The 27,704-nt window shown below is 35.1% G+C and overlaps 1 protein-coding gene across 2 annotated transcripts in view; it reads right to left on the bottom strand.

Moving 5' to 3' along the window:
- LOC101343223 (rho-associated protein kinase 1) overlaps positions 1–27,704 on the bottom strand; it is a 66,453-nt gene that overhangs the window by 18,882 nt on the left and 19,867 nt on the right. For both annotated transcript variants that reach the window (XM_023724698.1, XM_023724699.1), the window contains exons 6-15: positions 22,602–22,708; positions 21,176–21,326; positions 17,500–17,660; positions 15,470–15,654; positions 12,278–12,347; positions 9,018–9,112; positions 4,826–4,991; positions 3,602–3,695; positions 3,246–3,334; positions 63–251 (exon numbers count right to left, since the gene is read on the bottom strand). In XM_023724698.1, coding sequence (XP_023580466.1) covers positions 63–251; positions 3,246–3,334; positions 3,602–3,695; positions 4,826–4,991; positions 9,018–9,112; positions 12,278–12,347; positions 15,470–15,654; positions 17,500–17,660; positions 21,176–21,326; positions 22,602–22,708 — 1,307 coding nt within the window. The remainder of the gene's footprint in view (positions 1–62; positions 252–3,245; positions 3,335–3,601; positions 3,696–4,825; positions 4,992–9,017; positions 9,113–12,277; positions 12,348–15,469; positions 15,655–17,499; positions 17,661–21,175; positions 21,327–22,601; positions 22,709–27,704) is intronic.

Raw genomic sequence — 27,704 nt, 5'->3', positions numbered from 1 at the left:
ATATAATAACAGTTCAAGAACATAATTCTATACACATATATTCTGTCTCTCTCAAATCTTACCGCCTGCATGTCATTCAGTTCCTTCTGATGTTTCACTACCATCTGGTTGAATTTCTCTCTTTCTTGGTTGAGTTCCAGCTGTAGTTTTCGATTTTCCTTTTCCTTCTTTCTTAAATCTTGCATATTAGCTTTCTTTCTATCAATTTTAAAATCTTTTCGATTCATTATTTCTGCCAACTTGTTAACAGCCTATTCAATATATTGAAAGATTATTAATAAGAACATGTATTTAAATCTTCACTAAAAATATATGTATTTATTCTTCAAAATGAGAAAGCAGGCCTTTTTTTGTGTATGAAAATTAGGAGAACCTAATGAAGGCCGGGATATGATAACTGGTAGAGCAAGTAACTATTACTGATTTATCTCATTGCTCAAATGTAAGAGCCAGACAGGTTGGCAAAAATTCATTCACCACTCAACAATTTTCCAGCACTTATTATATTGTAGACACTCTGATATGCACTGTATACAGAGGTAGAAAATACAGTTATGCTTCAAAGACATCCTAGTGCGGTGGAGGAGCCAGACAAGTAGGCATCACAGTACAGAGTGGTGCCTAAGAAGAACGAGGCATGCAAGGGTGATATGGGAGCAGTACCTAATAGACTTGGAGAGGTCAGGGAAGGCATCCTTGAGTATCTGCAAATGTATCCACATATTCTTCTTAAGAGATAAATAGGAGTTGGATAAGCAAAGAGGAAATGGTATGAGGCGGGACAGTCAGAGATGGTATTATAAACAGAGGTAGCAGTACACAGGCAAAAAGGCCCAAGAGAATTTTTTCCGTTGGACGAGTAGGGGGCAGGGTACCTGCCTCGGCCCTTCTGAAGGTGAAAGGGAATGTAAATATAGTTGAGACTAATCCCTTTTGCCAGAAGAAAAAAATATGTTCAAAATGAGAATTGTGCGTACAAAATCAGCTACATAAATTATAAAACACGGTTAAGTCATGGTATACATGCTCTGCAGTAATGTATGAAAAGAGAAAGCAAAAAGCCTAACCAATATCATTTTCATAGAGATTAGGTCCCATCTGGGATGAAGTATCCTGAATAAATTTTTTTTAATGCAGTAAAAGCTTACTCAACTCAACTCATAAATGCATTTTTCCCCTAATAATAAACTTAACACGTATTTATTTTAAAAAAATCAAAGGCAAAGATATTATTATGAAGAAAGCGAAAAGTCCTTGTAATATCACTCCTCAAAAACCACTTCTGCTAAAGCCTTCTCTTTTCTTTGAATCTGCTGTCTAGATCATTTCCTGTACATATAAATAGATTACATATGTATTTAAGGTAAAAAACAGAATCACGCTATAAGTTCTTTGCTGCAACTTGCTTCTTTCATTTAATACTGTATCATATATCAAGGATAATATTATTTTCCCATATCACTACATATAAATCTACCTCATTTATTTTTAATGGCTCCTTTGTATCCCATTGTACGGATGTATCATGACTTAGTTATCGAACTACATTGATGGAAGGTTGAGTTATTTTCATTATTAAGAATAATGCAGCAGTATTACATTTGTCTATACTTCTTTAGAGTATTTGTGGAAGCATTTACACAGAATAAATTCCTAAATGCGCAGTTACTGGGTCACAGAATATGCACATTTAAATGCTTTATTCTGCTATATTATTCTTATAGTTTACTCCTTTGAACAGTATATGAATGAATTTTTCCCTTCATATCCTTGGGTATGAGATCTCAGTTAAATCTCTGTTAATCTGATTGTCAAAAAAGACTTCTTCTTCTTATTGTTTTAATGTATATTTTTTGGTTTCTTATCGGAGTTGAATATTTTTAAATTTATTGTCCATTTACTTGTCTCTGAATTGTCCCTACTTTATTTTTTCTATTGGACTGTCTTTTTCATATTTCTTGGTGCTCTTTATATTTTTTTATATTTGCTGTTTAAACATTTTCCCCAGTTTTCTTTCAGTCTTAACGTTGTTTTGGGCTTCATAGATACTTGATTTTTATGCAATGAAATGTCAATCTTTTCCTTCACGGTCTCTGTCTTGGTGTAAAGGTATGTAAAACCTCCACTGAAGGATCTTTTAAATTTGTTTCGCTGTTGTTGTTGAGACTATACACAGCAAAACATACACCAATTCTACAGTTTCTACATGTTCCATTTAATGACGCTGATTAAGTTATTTGAGTTGTACAACCATTCTCACCCTCCTTTTCTGAGTTGTTCCTCCCCCATTAACACAAACTCATTGCACTCTAAGGTTCCCATCTATCTTTCGAGTTGCTGTTGTCAATTTGATCCCATATAGATAGTTCTTAAAAGAGCATGATGCTCAAGGCAGATATTTTTTACTAGTTAAGCTGAACTATTGTTTGGTTTTAAGAATACTTCAGGGGATATTTCTGGTTTAGGATTATGTGCATTTTTGAAAGATTACTCTTGTTACAACATAATTGACTGGAGGAGGAGTAGACTAGTGATAAGGAGGTTATTATAATTACTTAATAAAAAGTAGAAAATATTTTACTGTAAAAATGAACTTAGGTACATGGCAGTTTATGAAGAATTTAAACTACTGAATAACAGTAAAACAAGAAATGAAGTTTTAGTGTAAAAAATCTAATCTAGATGCATCATTAAATACAAAGCAAAATGATACATCCACCCCTACGGTTTCTTACTTATTCCCAAACCTTTTATCTTGTTTTAGATCAAGTCTGTCGTCTCTTCATTAAGTTTTCCCACTGTCAATTAAAGTCTTCTTCTGTACAACGTAAAACAAGTTCTTAACAGCCAAATAACAAGTTAGTTTTCTTAAGTCAGTTTAAATCCTATTTTCTGAATAAGTCTTCTATATTTAATAAAGAATGTAAATTATACATCGTTTCAGTGTAAAGCATGGACCTTCAAACTGAAGAGCGTGTACTAATTTTCCAAATGTGTTTCTGTCGTGTGTCATCAAGTCAATTCCAACTCACAGCGACCCTCTATGACAGAGTAGAGCTGCCCAAAGGGTTTCCTAGACTGCAGTCTTTATAGGAGCAGATCACCAGGTCATTCTCCTGCAGAGAAGCTAGTGGGTTTGAACCCTAATCTTTCGGTTAGCAGCCGAGTGCTTAACTATCATGCCACTAGGTACAATATATGATACTCAAATATAAACACACGGAAAAAGTTGAGAGCATATATACCTGTGTTTTGAGGGTTCGTTCTGTATTGATATTCTTTTCAAAGGCAGCCTTAAGATTACTGATTTCCTCTTCCTTCTTCAATTTATATTCTGTTCAACAAATTATATGAAATGTTACTGGATGACAGTATTTAATAAGAATTTAATTTTCTGTATTCTAAATTAACAATGTTCTTAATTATCAAATAAGTATACACTACATAGTAACTTTTAGTAACTTCATTAAGATAATTCTTAAGGCTACACAAAATATTTCATATACATAAGCAAATATTTCAAAAACAATGCACAATAAAAATAGCTAAAGATGTCTTTGAACTTAACATTATGATTGAGAAAAATAAAAAATCTACCTACCTTCCTCTGTCTTCCTCATGTTTTCAGTTAGCTCTTCATTTTCTTTTTTTAATAATTCAATATCTTTGGTTAGCATGCTGTTCATTTCTTCTAGCTAAACAGAACATACAAAGCTTATGCTACAGCTTCTTTGCTATTCCTCATATTTAAAGCAATTATCTTTAAAATAACACTTTACATTTTCCATAAAGGAGGACAAGTCAGACATTGCTTAACCATAGAAAATGCCTGGTTTCCAGTTAAAATATGTGGACATAATTAAATTCAGAATATATTAAAACAATTGTTAGCTTCCAATAATTATCCACCTATGTACAAACATACACACAAATGCATACACAAGTAATATATATGCATGAAAGGAAAAATAATGCAATGGAAAGAAAACTAGACTATTTAGTTCTAGCTCTGTTATTAACCTACTATGTGACCCTGGGCAACACACAGTCTTTCTGGGCCTTAGTTTCTTCATCTGAATAGTGATGAAAATAACGATAAAAGCATTTGTTAATTACTTTTAGCAATGCATTTACTGGTCATTCTACATATATTAATTCATTTAAACCTCACAACAACCCTGAGGAGTAGGTACTATCATTACTATTTTATAGATGAGGAATCTGAGGCTAAGAGGAGTTAAAGCAACCTGCTAAGACCACATAAACTCCTTAGGGGCAAAGCTGAGATTTGAATCTCAGCCTGCTTACATCAGAGCACTTGATGGTGGCTTCAAAAGAAGAAAAAAGAGTAACTCCCTTTTTTAGACCTGTGATTCTATATGGACTATAGTATAAACCTCCAGAATAGGAACTGTTTGTATTATTGGTTTTCTTACAGTGGATTTGTAGATCATCCACAAAGAATTCTCATCCCATAACAGTTTGTCTGTAATGTCACAAAATTCTGGTCCATTTATTCTTCTTATCAGTTGCAATATATTAAGAGACTACAACAAATGAATTTAAGCCAAGCATTCCTTCACATAAAATATAACTAATAAGATCCACAGCCAGAAAGGGGGGTAAAACTCAATATACTAAATATGAGTTTTAATTATTAACAATCATTTTGGATTATATAAACTGTTTATACATGAGTATAGAATGACCTTTACGTGTGTATGTAAGTATATACACATACATACACACTCATTTTTAACACATTAAGATGTGACCTATTTTGGTTTAAATGAATTTTAGTCACATACCTGACTATCACACTTACCTGACTAACAATGTGATCTTTATCTGTAATCTCTTGTCTATTTCTTGAAGCGGCTTTCTTGCTTTCTTGGGTCAATTCAAAATACTGTTCTTCCAGAAGCCCTCGAGCCAACTGCTCAGACTCAGCTTTTGTTTCTGCTAGATCCAACTGAGTAGCAAGAGCTTCTCTGCAAAATAATTACACGAAAAATGGCTATAAACAAATACACTGCAGTCTTTCAACTTAATCATATGCTTAAAATCACAATTACCTTTAAATGATAAAAAAAGAAATGTTATTTTATTTTAAAATAAACTCCCAATCTATTATAAACTTTCTACAAAAGTAATGAATTTAACCTCTCACACTCTGAAAAACTATAAAAGAACTCTTTAATCTCATATCTGCTATTGTACTTAACTAAGAAACGGCAATAAAGCAATGAATGGCTAGCAGTCTACTTCTGAGAAGGTATTTGTTATAGACGTGGAATGGGAGGTAGCACGGCACAGTGGAAAAGTCATTGGTTTGTAAACGAGGAGGCAAGACCTGGACACTTATTCCCTGTTCTATCACCAAGTAATTGGGTAGGGACAATGGGCAAGTTTCTTACTCCCTGGAGCTCAATTTACTTAAATCTGTAAAATAAGAGGGTTAAACTGAGTTCCTTGTGAGGTCCTTCCCAGCTCTGAGTTCAATGAGGTTATGAAGATTTATAGCATAATTAAATTTACAAACCACTATAAACTATATAAGGAATGATTCTTGGGAATTACACTTGAAAGATTTCCAGAATTCATATCCAGACGAGGACCAGATCACTCCAGTTGCCTGTTCTTCCTAAAGAGCCTCTCTTGGGTAAGCTATCTTGGTAACCTAGTACACAGTAGGTACTGAATAAATGTTTGATGCATGAAAGAATGTTCAACAAATATTTATTTGAATGTTTACGATGTGCCAAGCACTATTCTAGGAACATATGGCAGTAACAAAGTCCCTGCCCTCAGGGAGTGTACATTAGTTGTGTGAGACAATTTAAAACATGAGAAGTAATACATAGTACGTTGTGGAGAACAATAAAAGAGGAAAGGTGGAAATGGTATGAGTGTGGTTGCTGTTTTAACAGGGTGATCAGGGAGGTCTCTCTGCTAAGATGACATATGAGAAGAAATATGAAAGAAGTGAGGGAGTGAGCCATGAAGCTATCTGGAAATAAAGTGTTTTAAGCAGAGGGAACATCAAATAATGAACGACTAAGGTGGGCCTGAAGGAAGCTAATTTGAGCAAAGTGAGACATGGGGGAAAGTTGTGAGGATGTAGTCAGAAAAGCAGGGGGAGAGAAGAACAGACCTTGAGAGGCTTTCCAAAACAACCTAAAGACTTAGGCTTTCACTCTGAGTACTCTGATGTTATGGGGGACAATGGCAGAAGCAGGGATACCAGTTACGAGGCTACTGAAATTATCAAGATTGGAAGTGATGGTGGTTTGGACCAAGGGTGGTAAAGGGCACAAAATGAGACGTGAGCAGCTCTGAATCTATTCTTTAGTTACAACTGGGACGATTTGTTGATGGATTGCATGGAGAGTGTAAGAGAAAAGAATGACTCTAAGTTTTTTACCTGAACAATGGGAATAAGAGAATTGCTAATTACTGAAATGGGGAAGACAGGGAGGAGCAGGTTAGCAAGATGAGGGAATCAAGATTTTTTTCTAGACACATTAAGTATGAGATTCCTTATTAGATACTAAAGTAGAGATGTCAAGTAGGCAACTAGATATACAAGTCTGGAGTTCAGGGGAGCATCTACTTGTACACAGATGCTATTTAAAGCCATGAGACTGGATGAGAACAAGTAGGGAGTGATCCCTTGGGCCCTCCAAACTTTAAAGGTCACAGAGATGAGAAGGGACAAAAGAGCAGAGAAGGCTAAGAAAGAGTAGCCAGTTCATTGAAAGGAAAATAGTGTCTGGTGTCACAGAAGTCAAGTGAAATAATATGTTAAAGAGAGAGCAATCAACTATGCCAAATGCTACTGTTCAATTAAACAAGAGGAGGATTGAGAACCGACTATTGTCTTTAACTATTTGGAAGTCAGAGATGACCAGCAGAAAGGTTTTCTGGTAGAGTGACAAGTGCAAAAGCCTGACTGGAGTGAACTCAAGACGGAACGAGAAAAGAGGACCTGAAGACACTTGGTGCAGCAATCTTTAGGAGGTTTGCTGTAAAAGGAGGCAGAAAAATGGGATGGCAGCTGTAAGTCATGATATGAGGTTAAAAGAGGGTTTTTATTTTGTGGTAAGTATGTATACATATATACATACATATATATACATATACATATAAAACATTTGCCATTTCAACATTTCTCACATGTACAACTTAGTGAAATTAATTATGCTCATCATGTTGTACAACCATCACCACTATCTGCTTCCATTTTTTCTGTTACCCTTAAAAGAAGCTCAGAGCCCCCTAAGCCATGACTCCCTCTTTCCCCCTCCCTCTCACCCCTCGTAACCACTAATAAACTTTGGTCAAAAGAGGCTTGCTTTTTATTTTTCCCATACAAAAATTTGTACATACATTGTTATGTGACCCTAATTGCTCTCCCCATACTGTGACAGCACACTCCTCCTTTCCACCTCTGATTCCCCACATCCATTCAACCAGCTCCTAACCCAAAAGAGGGTTACTTTTAAATGAGATATTTAACTGTATATTTATATAAAAATAACTGTGGAAGAGAAAAACTGATGTAGGAAAGGTAAGAAAATTGTTGGAGTCATATCTTAAGTAGGCAAAAGGGACTGAGTGGCTGGGATCCGGAGATCTAGAATACAATTTGTCCAATTACATCAATCAGAAGGAAGACAGGTTTTATAGGGACAGATGCAGATAGGTTAGTAGATATGGTGGTGGGAGACAGTAGATGTTCTTTTTGACTTCTGGGGAAAAGGCCCTTAGCTAGTATGATGATGAGAATTGGTTGTTGGAAGTTTGAGGAGAGGGGAGTAGATGTGAAATAGTTGTCTAGAAGAGTGGGGAAGTTGGTATATTAGGAGTATCTCCATCTTGTAACATCTAATGTATTACGGATCTAAACACGGAGCGCCAACAGTTGCTTAACAACACGAATAAAGAGGCAGCCAGACATTGTATGATTATATATGAAGTTGTCTTCTCCCCTCCAAAAATCACATTTGAATCTGATTAAGCCTCCAGATCAGGGATGCCCAATAGAATTTTCTACAATGTTGGAAATGTTCTAAATCTGCACTGTCCAATATGGTAGACACTAGCCACATATTACTACTGAGGACTTAAAATGTGGCTAGTACTACTGAGGAGCTAAAGTTTTAATTTTACTTAAATGAACTAAATTTTAAATTTAAGCAGGAAATACAGAGGAAGGAGGAAAATGTTCAACTAATTATGGAAATAGAATTTGCAAAATCATGACTGAGAGAAACTCTATAGAACAAGTGATCCAGTTTCTTCAACAAATAAATGTCAGAATAGTGGTGACTCTTGTGGAGGGGATGGAAGCATAATTAGGAGGTGGGATATAGTGGGCTTCAAAGATGAATAGCAAGGCTATGTCTCTTTTGTGAGTGGTGGTTATAATTAAAGCTGTTGTATAAGTCATAAAATGGTACATCTGTCTTTGCTATTTTTTGTTTACAGCAATAAAATAGTGAACATTTTTATTTCTTTCAAAGGTGGCTAGATAAAAGGGAACATAACAACAAAAGGAGACTTTAGTTCCACTTTCTTTTTGGGCCTGTTAGCTCAATTGTGAAATGAGCTGACACACTAAAATAGCTTTATAAGGTTTTATCCTCCAAAGGCCCTAAGTACACATGTAATGAAAACGAACCTACATAACAATGCCAAGAGGAAGACCTTTACCTAACATGAAACAGTGACTTGTGATTACAGCATGATTTGTATACAAATGCATGTTTACTGTTTCAGAGACTCTTGAATACAACTCCTTGTCACAGTTTATTGACTCTCTGAGCAACTGTTACAGTAGTTACAGTGTTAATTTGTCTATTAAATTGTTTCTTAAGCATAAAGGTAAACTTCAGCCCAAATCTAGTCTAATTTGTTCTGAATTAGGCCAGTAAGATTTGCTATGCCATTACTATCAGAAACTTATGAATGATTTGTTACAGTGTGGATTCTTGCACAAAATAAAATGGACATACTTTTCATTTTGCAGTTCCTGTATTTTCTTTAAATTTTCTCTGTTTTTTTCTTCAATTTCTTCTTTAAGTTCCTTTACCTGGGTTTTATACAGTGTCTGCAAAACAAGCACCAAGAAGAAATAAAGTGTTTATGGTCGTTTAAAAACAGTTCGGCAACTTCTTATAAACAATTAACATATAATCCAACAATTCTACTTCCAAGTACTTACCCAAGAGAAATTCAAATGTATGTCCATACAAAGTATTATATATGGATTTTCACTGCAGCTTTATTCATAGTAGCTAGAAACTGGAAACAACCGAGATATCCAGCAACAGATTCAAGGTTCGAAAACACTTTGGTCTATCCATACTACTGAGCAATAAAAAGGAATAAACTACTGATATATACAACATGATAAATCTAAAAAACATTATGCTGAGTGAAAGAAGCCAGGTTCTAAAGAGTACATGATTCCATGCATATGAAATTCTAGAATAGGCAAAAATAGGCTAAACAGTAAAATCAATGGTTGCCTGGGAACACAGGTAGGTAGGGAAGACTGACTGCAAAGGACCATAAGGGAACTTTTTATGGTGAAGGAAATGCTTTTTATGTTGAATGTGGTGGTGGCCACATGGTGTACATATCTGACAAAACATACTGAACTATAAACTTAAAATGGGTACAATTTATCATATAGAAATTATACCTTAAGAAGTATATTAAACTTATATTGATCTGAGAAAAACATTATGAAGAAACTTAGAAAGAACTACTCATTTAAAAGTTAGATCAATTTTTGAAGTCAGTAATGTTAGAGAAATCCCTTCCCTTTTGGGGAGAGGGTGGAGTGGGTGGCTGAAAAAGGTAGAAATAATACCCACAAATAAATGTTCTGTTAATGTATAAATACTATATAATTATTGCAGAATAATGGTTCTTTCAAAATTCACTAAGTTTTTGCCAACTTTGTGAGCAAATATGTAAAGGTACAAATAAGTATCAGACACATATTGTGTTAGGGGCTGGGGTTCCAGATTAAACTTCCAGTTCTAATGTCTATTACTTTGTTGTTGTTTTTTTTTTTAAACTATCTTTTTAAGCTTAAAAGGAGAAGAAAAAAATAATAGGCGCCAACAAGTAGCCGTGGAGAACTATTTTTATACTGTATACTTAATTATCCCTCTAAGAAATAGCACTTCTTTGGGGGAAAAGTACATCATTGTTATAGGCATGCAAACGAAGGAACAGTGATAATTTGCTCTAGTCTAAGTGTTTACAATTTCTACGATAAAATGATCCATTTCACCTTTAGGAACCAGATTGTCATATCTTCTCTGACTTCAAATACTGAAATTTACAAAGGAAATCAAAAAGATTAAAAAAATCTAGTATGAAAAATAAAAGAAAAACAAAATTTGGTTCATAACAGTATGCCAAATTTAATATTTAACCCAATCCTTACAAGAAATGGAATACTTCAAAACTAAAAAACAGGGTTAGGTTTTGCATTATTTTACAGAGGCAAAATCAAGAACCCGTAAGAAAAACCACAGGTCGTCTGGCATCCATCCAAAAATCTGGAGCTACTAGTGACTGGCCATCTAAGATGCATCAGTTGGTCCCAACCCACTTGGAGTAAAGGAGAAAGAAGAACACCAAAGACACAAGGAAAGTATTAGCCCAAGAGACAGAAAGGGCCACATAAACCAGAGACTCCATCAGCCTGAGACCAGAAGAACTAGATGGTGCCTAGCTACCACCAATGACCACCCTGACAGGGAACACAACAGAGAGTCCCTGATGGAGCAGGAGAAAGGTGGGGTGCAGAACTCAATTAAAAAGACCAGACTTAATGGTCTGACTGAGACTGGAAGAACCCCAGAAAGCACGGCCTCTGGACTCTCTGTCAACCCAGAACTAAAACCATTCCCGAGGCCAACTCTTCAGATAAAGACTAGACTGGACTATGGGACATAAAATGATACTCGTGAAGAGTGTGCTTCTTAGCTCAAGTAGATACATGAGACTAAACAGGCAGCTTCTGTCTGGAGGTGAGATGAGAAGGCAGAGAGGGTGAGGAGCTGGTTGAATGGACACAAGAAATCAGGGATGGAAAGGAGGAGTGTGCTATCACAGTACAGGGAGAGCAACTAGGGTCACATAACAATGTATGTATAAATTTTTGTATAAGAGACTAACTTGAATTGTAAACTTTCACTTAAAGAACAACAAAAAAATAAAAAAAATAAAAATCTGGAGCTACTAGATGATTAGGCTGTGGAGGCATATGGACAACGCAGTACATAAGATATTGTAAACTATTTTGCAGAAGTTATTACTACTTACTTTGAATACGCAATTAAGGTTAATCTACACTCAGGGAAAGGTAACACTGAATTTTTTTTTTAAATTAAAAAGATATTCCATTGATGGCCTAATAAGCTGAGAAAACAAAGAAGCAAAATATATAGTTAGAAAGCCACTGTCTTTATTAGGAGATGAAAGCTTTAAATCATGTGAAACTTTTAGAGTTCTAATGGTGTCAGATTTTTTATGGAAAAAACTACAGTTCTCACTTGGTTTCTAGTGGGGTGCTTACCAGTGTAACCCAAACTCCATGCACTTAACCACACTGAATAAGGCTTGCATGAAATGTGGTCACCAGTTCAATACTAGGGATCAGCTAGATAAACGTTAATTTGGAATGATAAAGCGCAAGCTTGGCAACCAAAAGAAACACATAAAAAATTCAGAAGCTTCAATAATGCTTCAAAAAGCAATAGCTGTAAACGCTCATCAACAGCAACAGTAAAAATAACTTGGCCTGCAGCAAACAAGAGTTAGAATGACTTCTATGGCGTAAAAGAAAAACAGATGTATGAAGTACACACAGAGCTAAAAACAGGAAAAAACTTTTAAACATTAGTTATACCTACAACTCAAAAGCCACTGTAACATGTACACACAAGCCATATATGATAATACTGGCACTCTGAAACACCCACGCTTGCTTCTGGGCAAACACAACCCTTAACAAAGTCTTACAGCTCGAGTTTGATGGCCATTTTGGAAGTGCTTGCACAAAAATGGTAATTTATTTACAACTTAGACCATCAACTCAGATTCAGGAATGAAATAAGAGATGAGAATACAAAAGGAGAAAAATTATTCATAGTCATTTGAAAAAGAATCACAATTCTCTTAAAAAATCTAAATACCTTGTTTTAAGTCAGGTTTTGAAACCATCTATAAGCTAAACATGATTTTCACTCACCGAGAAATACTGCTCAGCTTCAAGCTGATCTTGTAGCTCCCGCATCTGTCCTTCATTTCCTCTATACTGTCTTCAGATAAAAGAGAAAATTGTAAACAAATGCACTTATTTATAGCAAGCTTTATATTATTCTTAGTTTAAAACAGTATTACTTGACTAATTAATTTGATTAAGCCACACTGGCTGGTTTCATTTTGCTCCTTATAAAATAACGCTATGTAAAGTATGTTGTTGTGTGCCACTGAGTCGACTCAACTCACAGCGACCCTATCGGGCAGAGTAGAACTGCCCCATAAGGTTTTTTAGGCTGTAATCCTTACGGGAGCAGATCACCACGCATTTTCTCCTGTGGAGCCACTGGGTGAATTCGAACCGCCAATCTTTCAATTAGCAGCCAAGTGCTTAATCATTGTGCCACAAGGGCTCCTTATGCAAAGTATAGGGAACCCTTTACTACTGAAGGTCATTTTCAGAATATTAATTGTGGATCGATCCAAATTGCAAAAATAAAATTGACAATGTTTTTTGTACATGTTTGTAAGGAAAAGTAGTATTGTTGTTTTTAGGTGCCGTTGAGTTGGTTGTCACTCATAGCGACCCTATATGTACAACAGAACGAAACACTGCCCGGTCCTGCACCATCCTCGTAATCGTCAGTTATGCTTGAGCCCATTGCTGGCAGCCACTGTGTCAATCTATTTTGTTGAGGCTCTTCCTCTTTTTTGCTGACTCTCCACTTTACCAAGCATCATGTCCTTCTTTAGGGACTGATCCCTCCTGATAACATGTCTAAAGTATGTGAGATGTAGTCTTGCCAACCTTGCTTCTAAGGAGCATTCTGGCTGTACTTCTTCCAAAACAGATTTGTTCATTCTTTTGGCAGTCCACGGTATATTCAATATTCTTCACCAACACCATAATTCAAAGGTTTCAATTCTTCTTTGGTCTTCCTTATTCATTGTCCAGCTTTCACGTGCACATGAGGCAACTGAAAACACCACGGTTTGGGTCAGGCACACCTTAGTCTTCAAGGTTGACATCTTTGTTTTTTAACACTTTAAAGAGGTCTTTTGTAGCAGATTTGCCCAGTGCAATGCATTGTTTAATTTCTTGACTGCTGCTTCCATGGGTGTTGACTGTGGATCCAAGTAAAATGAAATCCTTGACAACTTCAATCTTTTCCCCGTTTATCACGATGTTACTTATTGGTCTAGTTGTGAGGATTTTTGTTTTCTTTATATGGAGGTGTAATCCATACTGAAGGCTGTGGTCTTTGATCTTCATCAGTAAATGTTTCAAGTCCTCTTCACTTTCAGCAAGCAAGGTTGTGTTATCTGCATTCTGCAGGTCATTAAGAGTCTTCCTCCAATCCTGATGCCCCATTCTTCTTCATATAGTCCAGCTTCTTGGATTACTCGCTCAGCATACAGATTAAGTACGGTGAAAGGATACAACCCTGACACATGCCTTTCCTGACCTTAAACCACGCAGTATCCCCTTGTTCTGTTCAAACGACTGCCTCTTGATCTATGTAAAGGTTCCTCATGAGCCTAATTAAGTGTTCTGGAATTCCCATTCTTAGTAATGTTATTCATAATTTTTTATGATCCACAAAGTCGAATGTTTTTACATAGTCAATAAAACATAGGTATACATCCCTCTGGTATTAGGGATATATTTTAAGTGTTTTATGTAGTAAGGACATACATAAAACATTTTTAAAAACCCATGGCTGGTGGGTTTGAACGCCTGATCTTTCGGTTAGCAGCTGAGCACTTTAACCACTAGGGCTCCATAATTAAAAATAGAGGACATGAACTATTTAATAAATAATAAGAATAATTCAGCACTATATATTATGGCCAATTAAGTGCAAGAAGGGGGGTGGAGAAGAATAATCAGGTAAGGAAGAAGGGAAGGCACGAACAATAAACTGACAAAGAAGGAGAAACATCCATAAAGAGACAACCACATGTATACAATACACACATAAACACAACTCACATGGAGAGAAACAGACTTAAAAAGAGAGAAACACAATGCAACCCAAAGACACACATTTTCAAGGACTAATAATTCCATATGTGGTTGTTAGGCTTTTATATTAGATAACCATAACTTTGTATTTTCAGCACCTAACAAGGCATGAGGAGCACTAATGGCGCAGTGGTTAAGAGCTCGACTTTTAACCAAAAGGCCTGTAGTTCAAATCCACCAGGCGCTCCCTGGAAACCCTATTGGGCAGTTCTACTGTGTCTTAGAGGGTCGCTATGAGTCAGAGTCGACTCGACAGCAACGGGTTTGGTTTGGGTTTTGGGTAACAAAGCGTGTAGTTCATGGAAAGTATATTATAAATGCTTGGTAAATGTTGAATGAAAGTTATCTCGGGAGAAGAGCATACAAAACACATTGCTTGGTGAAAATGGTAGCTTTAAAAGCAGAAAAAGTTTCACCAATGTAAGTCCAACAAAATCAAAACTGACAATTTTATACAATTACTATGTTATAAGTGAAGCCAGCAACAGAAGATACTAATACATAAACTGGAGAAAATAAAAACATATGACTCATCATAAGATAGACCCATCTTTGATATTAAATTTTTGAAGCATGTCCTTATAAATTCTGAAAGCAACACTGACACCTTGTTTTGTTTCCATTTCAAGTAAGCAGACACATCAGATCAGAGTAGAAGAAGAAAAAAAGCATTCTGAGATGAACCAAAGAAACAAAACAAAAAAAACCCCACAGGGTTACCATGTCTAATTCTAGTCCTTAAGTCTTGAGCCTTTCCTGTAAGTTACTGAATCAATAATAAAAAGTTTATCCATGATTTTTGCAATATGAATGTCTGAAGAAGTGTAACTTTCGTGGATATGAAAATCATATGAGAAAATTTTTTTTTTTCCACCATAAATACACTTAGTGCAAAGTCAGTAGTAGCCTTGATAATCTCCTTTTTCCGTTCCCCTTAAATACCTGTATTTTTTATTTGGTAAGCATGTACTTCCAAAGCCTGAACTCCTTTGCAAACCTTTGCAGGTAAACTCTTTTATTTCTAAATTTTTTTTTAAAAAGTCTTCCTTTTACAAATTCTAAATATATAGTCATTACACACATAAAACATCAAACACGTAAGCAAATGCTGAGTACACACACAAAAAACAAATAGATGTTATCTTCAACACTTACTTTGTAAGCTGAGCTAACTCAAATTCTAATAATCTCTTTGCTTCCAATAAAGTATTTATTTCCTGTTTCATCTGCTTCTCTAAACCTTTTAAATGGTCTGCCTCAAAAGCTTGTGTCTTCAATTCACTTTGTAACAGCAGACGCTTATTTGATTCCTGCTCCAGTTGCAGGGCTAGATTCTTAACCTATGAATGAGAAAAATAAATGAGATCATAAATCTCTTGGACAATTTATTAGATGTTATCTGAAAGAATACTAATCAAATTAAGTGCATTATAATTCCTATAATTCTTATTATATAGAGAATATTAGTATTCTAAAGAGTCTCTATCTGTTTATTCTGTGTTTATTATTGCAGAATTTACTGCTAAGTCAAATTAATCCCCAAATTTCAGATATGAGATCTAAAAAAAAAATCTGGCTTCTTTCTATTCTAACCAGAATGGAAATTTTGGAGACTTCTGGGGGAATTCCAAAGGACTATTTAAAGTTTACCTGTTCATTCATACATGTTTATGTGCTCTAGTCTATAACCATCCAAAGTTTACAAAACAAATTAAATATATACTTAATTCAACTTAACAAATATTTATCAAATACTTATTAGGTGTTGGGACTAATAAGCTAAAAATTCTTAGAGTGCTTTATAATACCCTTTGAGATCCGCTCCTTGTCTACTTCTCTAGTTGTACCACTGGCCATTCTCTATAATCTGATCATACATCTCAGATCCTCAAATGTGACAAGCTCTCCTTCACCTTACAGTTCTTACATGTGCTCTTCCCTCTGTCTCTCCCTCTTCATTTATTCATTATTCAGCTCCCAAATTAAATGGCATTCCCTTAGTGAGGCCTTCCTTCTTTAACTCACAGACATGATTAGTCATAACATTTCTACAGCATTCTGTACTTCCTTTTTAATATCTGTCATGAATGTAATTACGAGTTTAATATCTGTCTTTCTCTCTGAGCTGTAAGTTCCAAAAAAGTAAAGACCATAACTGTCTTATCCACCTCAGTAACCCCAACTCCTAGCACAGAGCAACAAAAATAATTATGTATTCAAAAATTATATTTTTTAAATGACTGTTATCTTGTAAATTATAATATACATCCTTTCTGCATGCTGACTCTACTAGGTATCTCTAATCTCTCTTCTTTTTAGGCCATATACATACCACTATCAGAACAATTTTCCTAAAACAGTGTTTTCAAGTGTAGCTCCCACGGTAAGTTTTAAAGACCATCAATACTTTGGTCCGCAAGTTTCTCCCATGATTACTGAACATGTCTCTTCTATTCTGGTCAGACTGAGTCCCTTACTGCCCTCACTCACTTACCCTCTTATCCACTCAGTACTCATCTTTATCTTTATCAAGCTTCTGACTCTCAATTGCTTCCTGAGATCTTACTCAACCTTTAAAATCAAGTAACATCTTGTCCCTCTTTGAGAAGGCATTCCTGACTATTCTGGTCTGCTTCTCTTTCTCCCTTCTTTAATTTACATGGATTAAGACCTTTTAGTCTTATAAAAAATTTCTAAAATACTTACAGTTACCACCAGGATATAATGTGATTTTATCTTTTTATTAACTCCTTTATGTATATTCACCGTTTTCCATCAATCTAATTCAATCAAGACTCCGTAATTTAAAACTTTTTTGGAAATTTATGAGCAATGCTCCTCTTTGAGGATACAGGCTATCTTATGATAATTTTTTTTTAAAGCAGATGGTAAGTTTCTTCAGGGGAGGAGCTATGTCACTTCAGTACAGTTGTACTGTCAGTGTAAAATGGCAGAGATGCTATAGAATGAATGTTCAACAACTATTTGAAGTTGAAAATTCTAGCAGCTAGGGATATAGTAGTGACCACATAGCAGTGACTATAGATCCATACATGCTATTCATTCAAATTTCATTCATGTCGTTTAAATCATACATAATGATTCTTCATTCGCAACTTATGTATGATGAACATCCAAAGCTCTTTTATAAGTTGAACACAATCAGTACTGTCTATTTTTCTTACTTCATCCTCCATCCTTTCTTTATTTTCAGTCATATGCTCTAGCTTCTGCTGAGACTGCTTTAGATCAACATCGAGCATAGAACACTGTTTCTCAATCTGAACAACCCTATTTTCAGCCTTTTCTCGAGCCTCTCTTTCTTCCTTCAGCTTTTTTTCCATCTCTGCAAAAGAAAAACATTACAAACATATATTTAAAGACAGAGAACACTTTAATACATTTTACTTTACATGCGTTGTATAATACAAACTGGTGCCATATATCCCTACTGTTTTTATCCTGGCACTTTAAGGGAATTATAAAATATAATCAGGTAATAAAATACTTTAAATCCAGCCCTTGCCCAGTGATATAAGTGACTATTTAGCACAATTCTCAGACCAGAAGGTGAAGAATATAGCCAGAAAGTGGAGTAACTTGGGACAAAAACGGAGGTAGGTCAGGGGAAAGCAGAAAAATAAGGTTGTAGTTGTTAATCTGTATGTTGCTTTGTTCCAGAAGTTTCAAGAAGCTTATGGTTATAATGGGAGCTCTAATTTATGCAACCCAGATAAATTAATATCCACAGTAGTAAAATACTTATTTTTATTATTACCAGAAGATGGAGGTCTTCAGTGAGGCTCCATTTTTGAGATACAGTAACTCAGGCTCCGAGAGGTTAACTTTTCCATGCTCAAGCAACTAGTAAGTTGCACCATCAGGATTCAAACAGAACTTTATATGACTCTAAATCTGTGCTTTTCCCATTAAAGACACTTCCTCAAAAATGTTAAATTAAAAAAGCTTGGATAAAGAGGAAACAGCATGAGGTAAGGATGAAGAGTAGAAATGCATGTCATATCCAGAGAATAAAAATAAGAATTACTGTTGACTCACTGCTGATTATTTTCAGGCATTGGGGTATATGTTTTACATTCATCCATTCACTTAATAATATATATACTAAGTGCTTACTATTGCCATGCACTGTTCTCAGGGCAGAGAATATAGTGTGAATACATATATTATATACTGTGGTGATGTTGTTAGTTGCCGTCAAGTCGATTCCAACTTATGGTAATCCCAAGCGTGCAGATTAGCACTGCATCCCATAGGGTTTTCAAGGCTGTGACCTTTTGGAAGCAGACTGCCAGGTCTTTCTTCTGAGGCACCTCTGGGTAGACTAAAACCTCTAACCTTTCAGTTATCAGCCAAGTACTTTAACCATTTGTACCACCCAGGGACTACTCAAACTTATATACCAATTAACTATTGGACATTTCCACCTGGATACCTAATAAGCTTGTCAAAGTTAACACATATATAAAATAGAAAGTCTTCATTCATTTCCCTCCCGTCCCAAAACCACTCCTGCTCCAATTATCTCAGTCTCAGTATATATTACCATTTATCCAGCTGTTCAAACTAAAAGCCTAAATCTTTCTTGGTTTCTTCTTTTCCTCTCTTTCCATCCAATTCATCACCAATTCTTTTCATTTATATCTCCACTTCTTTCCATCGCCACTACCACCATTCATTTCTTGCCTATAGTCTTCTAACTGATCTCTCCTTTTTCACTGTTGTTTCTCTCCAAAGTATTCTCCACACAGCGGCTGCAGTTGTCTTTTAAAAATATAAATTATACATTCCAGACCAGCTTAAAATGCCCCAATGGCTTCTCACTATTTTTAGAATATGAATGTTGAATTTACTGTCTCTTTTGTGTGGAATGTACTTCCTCCAGCTGTTTTAATGGCTTGTTCATCTTGACTTTCAGTTCTTACCTCAAAAACTTGGAGAGGACTTTCCTCAGAACCCCATCTAACATAGTATCACTTAGAAACTCTCAGCTTGGAGTATATTTCCTTCATATTAATAATTACAATCATTAACTATTTTAATTTGTGTATTTATTTGCTTTTTCCCTATATCCACTACAGAATATAATCTCTAAGAAGGGTTTTTGTCAATCTTAGTCTTGGCTATATTCCCAGATGTGCGTGGCATGTAGTTAGGCAGTCAATAATGACCATATGTGAAAGAAATAAAAGTAGTTCAGTATAGCTGAAGCCAGCATTATTATGAAAAACTCAATAGTGTAGAGCAGTAAGAATGGAAAGATAGGTACTAACTCAAAGGTTTTGAATATCATGAAGAGTTTGAAACACAACTTGTAAACAATCAAAAGCCACTAACGGATTTTAAGAAGGACTAGCACCTAAAGTTCAGATAGATCATTGTGACCTAAGTAAGAGGGATAGACTGGTGAGTAGAATAACTCTAGGCAGAGTAAAAATTAAGAGTCTATTGCAATAGATCAAGCAAAGTGATGATGCTATAATGAACTAAGTGGGGACAGGAAAGGAGGATTATGTTGTATGTTTCATTTGGAAGTAGAATTCCTGACTGATTCCCAGATTTCTGGCTTGGGCTCCTGGGTGTTGAGTAATACCACCACCAGTAACCATGATAACAGCTACCAATGACTGAATGCTTTCTATGTACAGGCACTTTATCTGAATCTTCTCATTTAATTTTTTTTTAAAGTCCTAGAGAGGTTAAGAGGCAAAGCAGATGTGTCTGATCCCAAAGGCTGGGCTCATAAAGACTTTATGGTCATTAACCCAGGATAGTGAGAACAGGGGGGAAGAGTAAGTTTGATGGATAAGATTATTAGTTCCCTTTGAACAAATGGAATTTAAGTTGCCAAGTTACATATCCAGATTGTAGTAGGTTAAGAAATGAATAGAAGGTGAAGAGCAGGAAGACTCCTCTTTTTAGAAGTTTGGCTATAAAGGGATAGAATAAAACAGTAGAAAACAGTGAGGATCACAGGCTTCTGCAAAGGTTTGTTTCTTTGTTTTTAAGATGGGAGAGATTTGTTCATGTTTACAACGAAGCAGCAGCCAGTGGAGGAGAAAAGGCTGAGGAAAAAAAGAAGAGAAAAAGAGATGATAAGTCAGGATGGGACAAGAAGAGACTAGATCTACAGCACAGCTAGAATACACTGGCCAGGAGAGGAAGAGGACCACCCTTCTTTAAGATGAGAGGGAAGAGAATAAAGATGGGAAAAGAGGTAGGATAGGTTGGTAAGTAGGAGAGTTAGATTTTGAGGAGTTCACATCTATGGCTTCATGATTTTTTCTGTGAAATAGAAGGAAAATATACCTAAAAGTGGAATGATAAAATAAATGGCATAAGAAAGTTGAGACGAGAAAGAACTGGGAGAAAGAAGTGATGAGTGATGTATAAAAAAATTTGTGACAGCTCAACTGGGGTAGAGATCATGCATTTGTATTAGGATACACAATTTGAAGTGAAGAAAATATCTGGGTGGTCTGATCTAGGGTTGTGTCTGGAGGCATAATGTAGTGGAAATACAAAGGAATGAGAGAATCGAGGGTACAAAGCAAGAAAGCAGTGAATTAATAGACAATGAGGTCCAGAATGAAAGAAGAAGAAAATAAAAGAAAGAGCTGAAAAACCAGGAGAGAAGAGAGGCTCCACTGACCTGTACAGGGAATAGAGGGAGTAAAGGAGTTAAGAGAACTAAACAGTGAAACTGTGATTTAAAAAAAGAAGGAATCCTTTCTAGATCATAGTTTATCATTTCTAAGAATTATACTGCTATAAAACTAAGTTTTGATAAAAAAAAATATTTTGTAGGCATTATTTAAAACTAACTACGTTGATACTTACCACACATTGCAACAGACTTTGCTTCTTCAATAGACTGATGTTTGTCAGTTAAACGAGCTTTGGTTACTTTATGTTCGTTTACTTCTTGTTCTAACCGTTGTTGTAACAATTTAAGCTTGTAGTTTAAATCTATCTCTAAATTATTCTTTTCCTGTAAAATGGGAATGAGAGTCATGTAATATACTGTGCAAAAGATACATTTATTAAATCTTACATTATGTAATATCCCATAAGAAACAATATATCATATGAATTACACGGGCTTGAAATGTGACACCATATTTAAGTGCATTTATTAAGTACATTATTTTTATTTTTTAATACTCTCCTGTATATTTCACATTATCTATGGTGTCTTACTTTTAAAATCAGAATAAACACATACAATTAAAAGCAAAATATCACTTTTTCCTTAAATATCACTCCCCCCCCCCCATTTTGAATCATTAACCATGCCTGATGGCAAGGCAAGGTTGGGATGGTAGTTGGGTTCAGGAGGGTTCATTGCTAGGAGCAGAAATAAATTCTTCAGGTTTTATTTTTATTTTCGCTATCATATTTTTTATTTATTAACATTAAATTATCTCTGCCTACATTTGCATCTATACCTACATTTACTTTCCTTTGACAAAAGAATAAGCAGCACTCATGGCAAGTCACCAAGTCCCTGAGATGGCAAGAGAGAACAAGTAAAAATGATTCCATTTTTGTTTGGATGTTTCTACTCTTCCTTCTTTTATCCTATTTCTACTTTTACACCAGGCTTAGCCATGAAAAAAAAACTTTTCTTATTGTCACCTGGGGACTCCAAAACATCTTCAAAGGACAAGATAAGTGCTGGATTTTCTGATAATTTATCTGAAATTCAACTGAATCTCCAACATTCAGGGAGGCACTGAAACAGTGAGAGCTAGACCTGCATGTTATCTCTTTAATCTTTTTCCTCAGCAAGGTAGGCAACAGAGGATAACCAATGGAATTTTTTATTTTTAAAGAAATCCTAAATGCAAAGGCCAATCATTTAATGCCCTTTTCTATTCTTGCTAACTCTTACCAACAAAATGAAACAAACATAAATGATCTACTATACACTGACCCTTTGCTTTCCTTCTTCATAAAAACCTTCATCTTACCCCTGTACACAGAAAATTCTATATGAAAAGGTATTTCCAAAACAAAGGAACTTATTGATAATCAGATGACATCAAACATCTAATATCTTCAAGGGTCAAAACAAACAATTAAGTAACAACAATAAAAAACCCAAATAAGAAATACATACACCCATATAAACCAACCAAACACAAAAACTTTAAAAATGTAAATATGTAAACTTTAGGATTAAATGCTATTTTATAAAACCACCTTATAATATCTGATAATTAGCAAATATTTTCTCATAATTGGTACCTGTTAAATCATTTACCTTTTCTGAATGATTAAGCATGTCTTGAGCTTCTTTTCTTTCTCCTTCCATTCTTTCAAGATTGTGTTTGAGATGCTTCACTTCCTCTTGTAAAGATGTAATTCGAGCTATCAAGTGAGAAAAAAGTTTAAATCACACAGTTATGGAAAGAAAAGCCATTGATTCAGTGTGAACATTAATTTTTTTATAGTATTAAATTTCCTGATCAGACAGAATTATTGTTTTTTGGTGATATGCAAAATAAATTCAATATACAATACTGAAAATGTTAATGCTAATTAGAGATCATCTAGCCAATTTTCTTCATTTTACAAGTGGTTAAAGAGACAAAGCCTGAACTTGGGCTAGAACTCAGATCCAAATCCTTATTGAGTGCTATTTTCTACCAAGTTGATGCCCTTTATGTACTTACCAAAGAACAAGTATTTATTAAGTGCTTTGCATGTGCCAGACACTCTACAGTGTTAACAGAGTCAAACTCTGCTTTTATGGAAAACTAAGTTTTAAGATATTTAAATGTAACAAAGCTTAGTTTTAGCCTACCTGAAGCTCAAGCTATGCAATTGGAGCAACTCATACATTTTGTAACTGTCTCCTCATTAAAATATGCTTTAGACATATAGCTTTTTAATGCATTAATATTTAACACACACAAATTTAATACGAGTAGAACCTAACTTAAATGAATATTCTTATGTTGTCTAATTTAAAAGTAAGAATCTATTTTCAGATTTTATAATTCAAAGTTGCCTAAAATTTGACACGAAAATGAATAAAGCACCCTGAATGACCAGGAAGGATTTTGTACTAAATGTACAGGTTAACTTACTGTACTTGCCCAACTTTCAAATGTACCCCCTTCCTCCCATATTTTGTGTTTCTGAAATAGTTCTTTAATGAACAAATGAATATTAAACCTTTGGCACCTGATAATGCTTGTCTGCTAGCTAATCTAGAGAATAACTTTATTTACATACACACCACACAACAATGGTATTATGTTCACATACGAGAATGTGTTATGACATCTGCCAGTTTCTTTCAAATGTTTCAGCAAAAATACAAAGTACATGTGTGTTTGTATGGAAAGAAAGAAAGCAAATGTGCCAAGATGTTCGAATGTTAAAGTGGTATTTAAAAATAGGTTTTAAAAAACGTATACAAAGACAGTAAATTGATTAAATTTTGAAATTTTCATCTAGAGGATTATTACAAACTAAGTTCTAAGAAGACAAGGTTGAGCTGGAATCAACTCAATGGCAATGGGTTTGGTAATGAAGATATATGGGTTGAATTCCTTACAGATTTCTAATAATCCCATGAAAGACAAAGTCAAAAGTAAAAAATACTTCTTTTCCTCATTTATTCTGTTTTAAAAAAACATGCTAGGAGGAAACTATATTGTCTGTGCAATATATGAAAGCAAAAACAAAACCAAAAAAACTTGTTGCTGTCAATTCCGATTCATGGTGACCCCAAATGTTTTCAGAGTAGAACTGTGCTCCATAGGGTCTTCAATGGCTGTAACCTTACAAAAGTAGATGGCCAGGCCTTTCTCCATGGCTCTGCTAGGTGGATCACAACCCCCAACCTTCTGGTTAGTGGTTGAGTGCAAACCATTTGTGCCACCCAGAGACCTTATGAAAGCAGCGAAGCTTCGTATACAAAAATTATAAAAATAGAGTGGAAGGAATAAGAACCAAAATATCAGGATTAAAACAAAAAAGCTTTCTAGAAGAAAACAGGGGATCATATCTTCATGATCTAGTAAAAGATTTCTTCAATAGGCCACACTAAACATAGCCTACCCACTGCCGTCGAGTTGATTCTGACTCACAGTGGCCTTACAGGACAGAGTAGAACTGCCCCATAGGGTTTCCAAGGCTGTAAATCTTTACAGAAGCAGTCACATCTTTCTTCTGTGAAGCGGCTGGTGGGTTCGAACTGCTGACCTTTGTAACAGCCACATGCTTTAATCACTGTGCCACCAGGCTCCTCCAAACATAGCATTAACCATAAAAAGATAAATAGATTGGACTACATTAACAAAATTAAGAACTGTTCATCAAAAGACACCATTATTAAAGAGTGAACAGGCAAGCCACAGAATGGGAGAAGACAACTATGGTACATACATTTGATAAAGGCCTAGTGTCTAGGATTAGTATAAACGAGTAAGAAAAAGGCAACCCAATTAACAAATGAGCAAAATATTTGAAGTGCACATTACAAATAGCCAGTAAACATATGAAAAGGTGCTCAGTCTTAGACAGCAGAGAAACGCAAATTAATCCACAAAGAAATACCATTACACACCACTAGAATGGCTAAAAAATTAAGACTGACAATGTTGATGAGAATGTGGAGCAAGTAGAACTCTCATATACTGCTGGTGAGTGTAAACTGGTGCAGTTACTTCAGAATACCTGCAAATATTTACTAAAGGAAAATACACATATACCATATGACACAGCCATTTTTAGGTATATACCCAACAGGAAGCATATTTATGATTACCAAAAAATACGCATAAGAAAGTTCATATCAGTAGTATTCATAATAGCCCAAAATTGGAAATAACCAAAATATCCATTTACTGTAGATTGATTGATAAATAAATTAGTGTTCATTCTATGGAATACTACTGTGCAGCAAGAACAATCTACTGTCATATACAACAATATGGATGAACCTCACAAACATAACGTGGAGTGAAATAAGCCAGGTGCAAAGAAGTATTTATCGCACGACTCTTTTTATAAAAAACAAGTAAAAGTAATTTACGGTGTCAGAAGCCAGAATAACGATTATATGGCAGAGGGGCATTAGTGACAGAGAAAGCCCAGGGAGACTTCTGGGTTGCTGGGAACGTTCAGTTTCATGAGCTGGATTCTTGTTACATGGGTATATTCACATTGGGAAAATGCCTTCGGTTGTACACTTTTTGATTCATTGTATTTCTACCTGTGCATATATGTTAAGTTTCAACAACAACAAAAACCTCACTGAAAAAAAATCTAAGTATGTTAAAATCTCGAATGAATGATGAAAGCGCTCAAACTGAATACATTTGAGGTCTACTGAAAATATACAAAAATTAAAAATACATGAATGGGCAAAATATAACAGGAAAATGCAAATCAAAGGAAAAAAAAACCTAAGGCCAGATGCATTCAGTGTCATTGGTGGTGCAGTGGTTAAAGTGATCGACTGCTAACCAGAAGGTCAGTGGTTTGACATCACCAGTGGCTCTCTGGAAGAAAGATGTGACAGTCTGTTTCCATGGAGATTTACAGCCGTGGAAACCCTACGCGGTCACTATGAGTTGGCATCAACTGGATGGCAGTAGGTTTGGTTTTTATAATAATATAAATTCTAATCCACTCAGAAGATACAGAAGTCATAAATCATTATACACCAAACAACATTACATTAAAAATATACAAAGCCGGGCATATGTGAAAACCTGCAGTTAACATCATACTAAAGAGTGAAAGACTGAGATCTTTCCCCCTAACATCAGGAACAAGACAAGGATGTCTGCTTTCACTACTGCTATTCAGTACTGTATTGGAAGTTCTATCCAGAGCAATGAGGCACAAAAAAGGAATGACATCCAAATTGGAAAGGAAGAAGTAAAGCCCTTTCTATTTGCAGACAACATGATCCTATATATAGAAAATCCCAAAGAATCCACAAAAAACTATTAGAGCTAGTAAACCAATTAAGCAAAGTTGAAGGGTACAAGATCAACACAGAAAATCAGTTGTTTCTATACACCAACAATAAACAATCTAAAAAGAAAATTAAGAAAACAATTCCATTTACAATAGCATCCAAAAGAATAAAATACCTAGAAACAAATTTAACCAAGGAGGTGCAAGACTTGTACCCTGAAAACTACAAAATATTGTGGAAATAAAGAAGACAAATAAATGGAAAGACAGCCTGTGCTCATAGATTGAAAGATTAAATATTGTTAAGATGGCAATACTATGCAAAGTGATCTACAAATTCCAATGGCCTGTTTTGTAGAAATGGAAAAGCCAATCCTCAAATTCATACGGCATTACAAGGGCCAAAGGTGGAGGACTCACACTTTCCAATTTCAAAACTTACTACAGTGGTCAAAACAGTGCGGTACTGGTATAAGGACAGAAGTACAGACTGAATAGAACTGAGAATTCAGAAATAAAACCATACATCTATAATCAATTGATTTTTGACAAGAGTGCCAGGACCATTCAATGGGGAAAGAATAGTCTCTACAACAAATGATGCTTGGACAACTTAATTCCCACATGTAAAAGAATGAAGTTGGATCCCTATCTCATACCATACACAAAAATGGATCAAAGACTTAAATATAAGAGCTATAATTATAAAGCTCTTATAGGAAAACAGGTAAATCTTCAGGACCTTGGATTTGGCAATAGTTTCTTAGATAAAAGACCAAAGGCAGGAGTAATGAAAAAATAGTTAAATTGGACTTCATCAAGATTATAAATTTTGTGCATCAAAGGACATCAAGAGAGTGAAAAGATAACCTACAAAATTGGGAGAAAATATTTGCAAGTCACATATCTGATAAAGGTTTAGTATCTAGAATATATAAAGAATGCTTACAATTCAACAATAAAAGGACAAATAAACTTTATGCTAAGTGAGAGAAGCCAGACAAAAGGACACATATTGTATGATTTCATTTATATGAAATATCCAGAATAGGTAAATCCATAGGCAGAAAGCAGATTGGTGGGTGCCAGGCTCTGGGGAGAGAGGGACAAAAGGAAGAAGAGGGGCTGTTTAATGGCACAGGGTTTTCTCTTATGCTTTGGAACTAGATAGAGGTGGTAGCTGTACAACATCGTGAATTTACTAAATGTCACTCAATTGTACACTTTAAAATGGCTGATTTTATGTGAATTTTACCTCAGTAAAAAAGCTGTTAGAACTACAAGGGGACTATGAGAAAAAAAGCAATCATAATGGGAACTTTTTTTTTAAAAATATATTTTATTCTACTTCAGGTGAAGGCTTACAGAACAAATAGTTTCTCATGAAACAGTAGTACACATGTTGTTTTATGACATTGGTTAACAA

The sequence above is a fragment of the Trichechus manatus genome, unplaced genomic scaffold, assembly GCF_000243295.1.
Source record: "Trichechus manatus latirostris isolate Lorelei unplaced genomic scaffold, TriManLat1.0 scaffold00256, whole genome shotgun sequence".
In the NCBI taxonomy this organism is placed as follows: domain Eukaryota; kingdom Metazoa; phylum Chordata; class Mammalia; order Sirenia; family Trichechidae; genus Trichechus; species Trichechus manatus.
The sequence above is the reverse complement of the archived record's forward strand: the minus strand, read 5'-3'. Positions and strand labels throughout refer to the sequence as shown.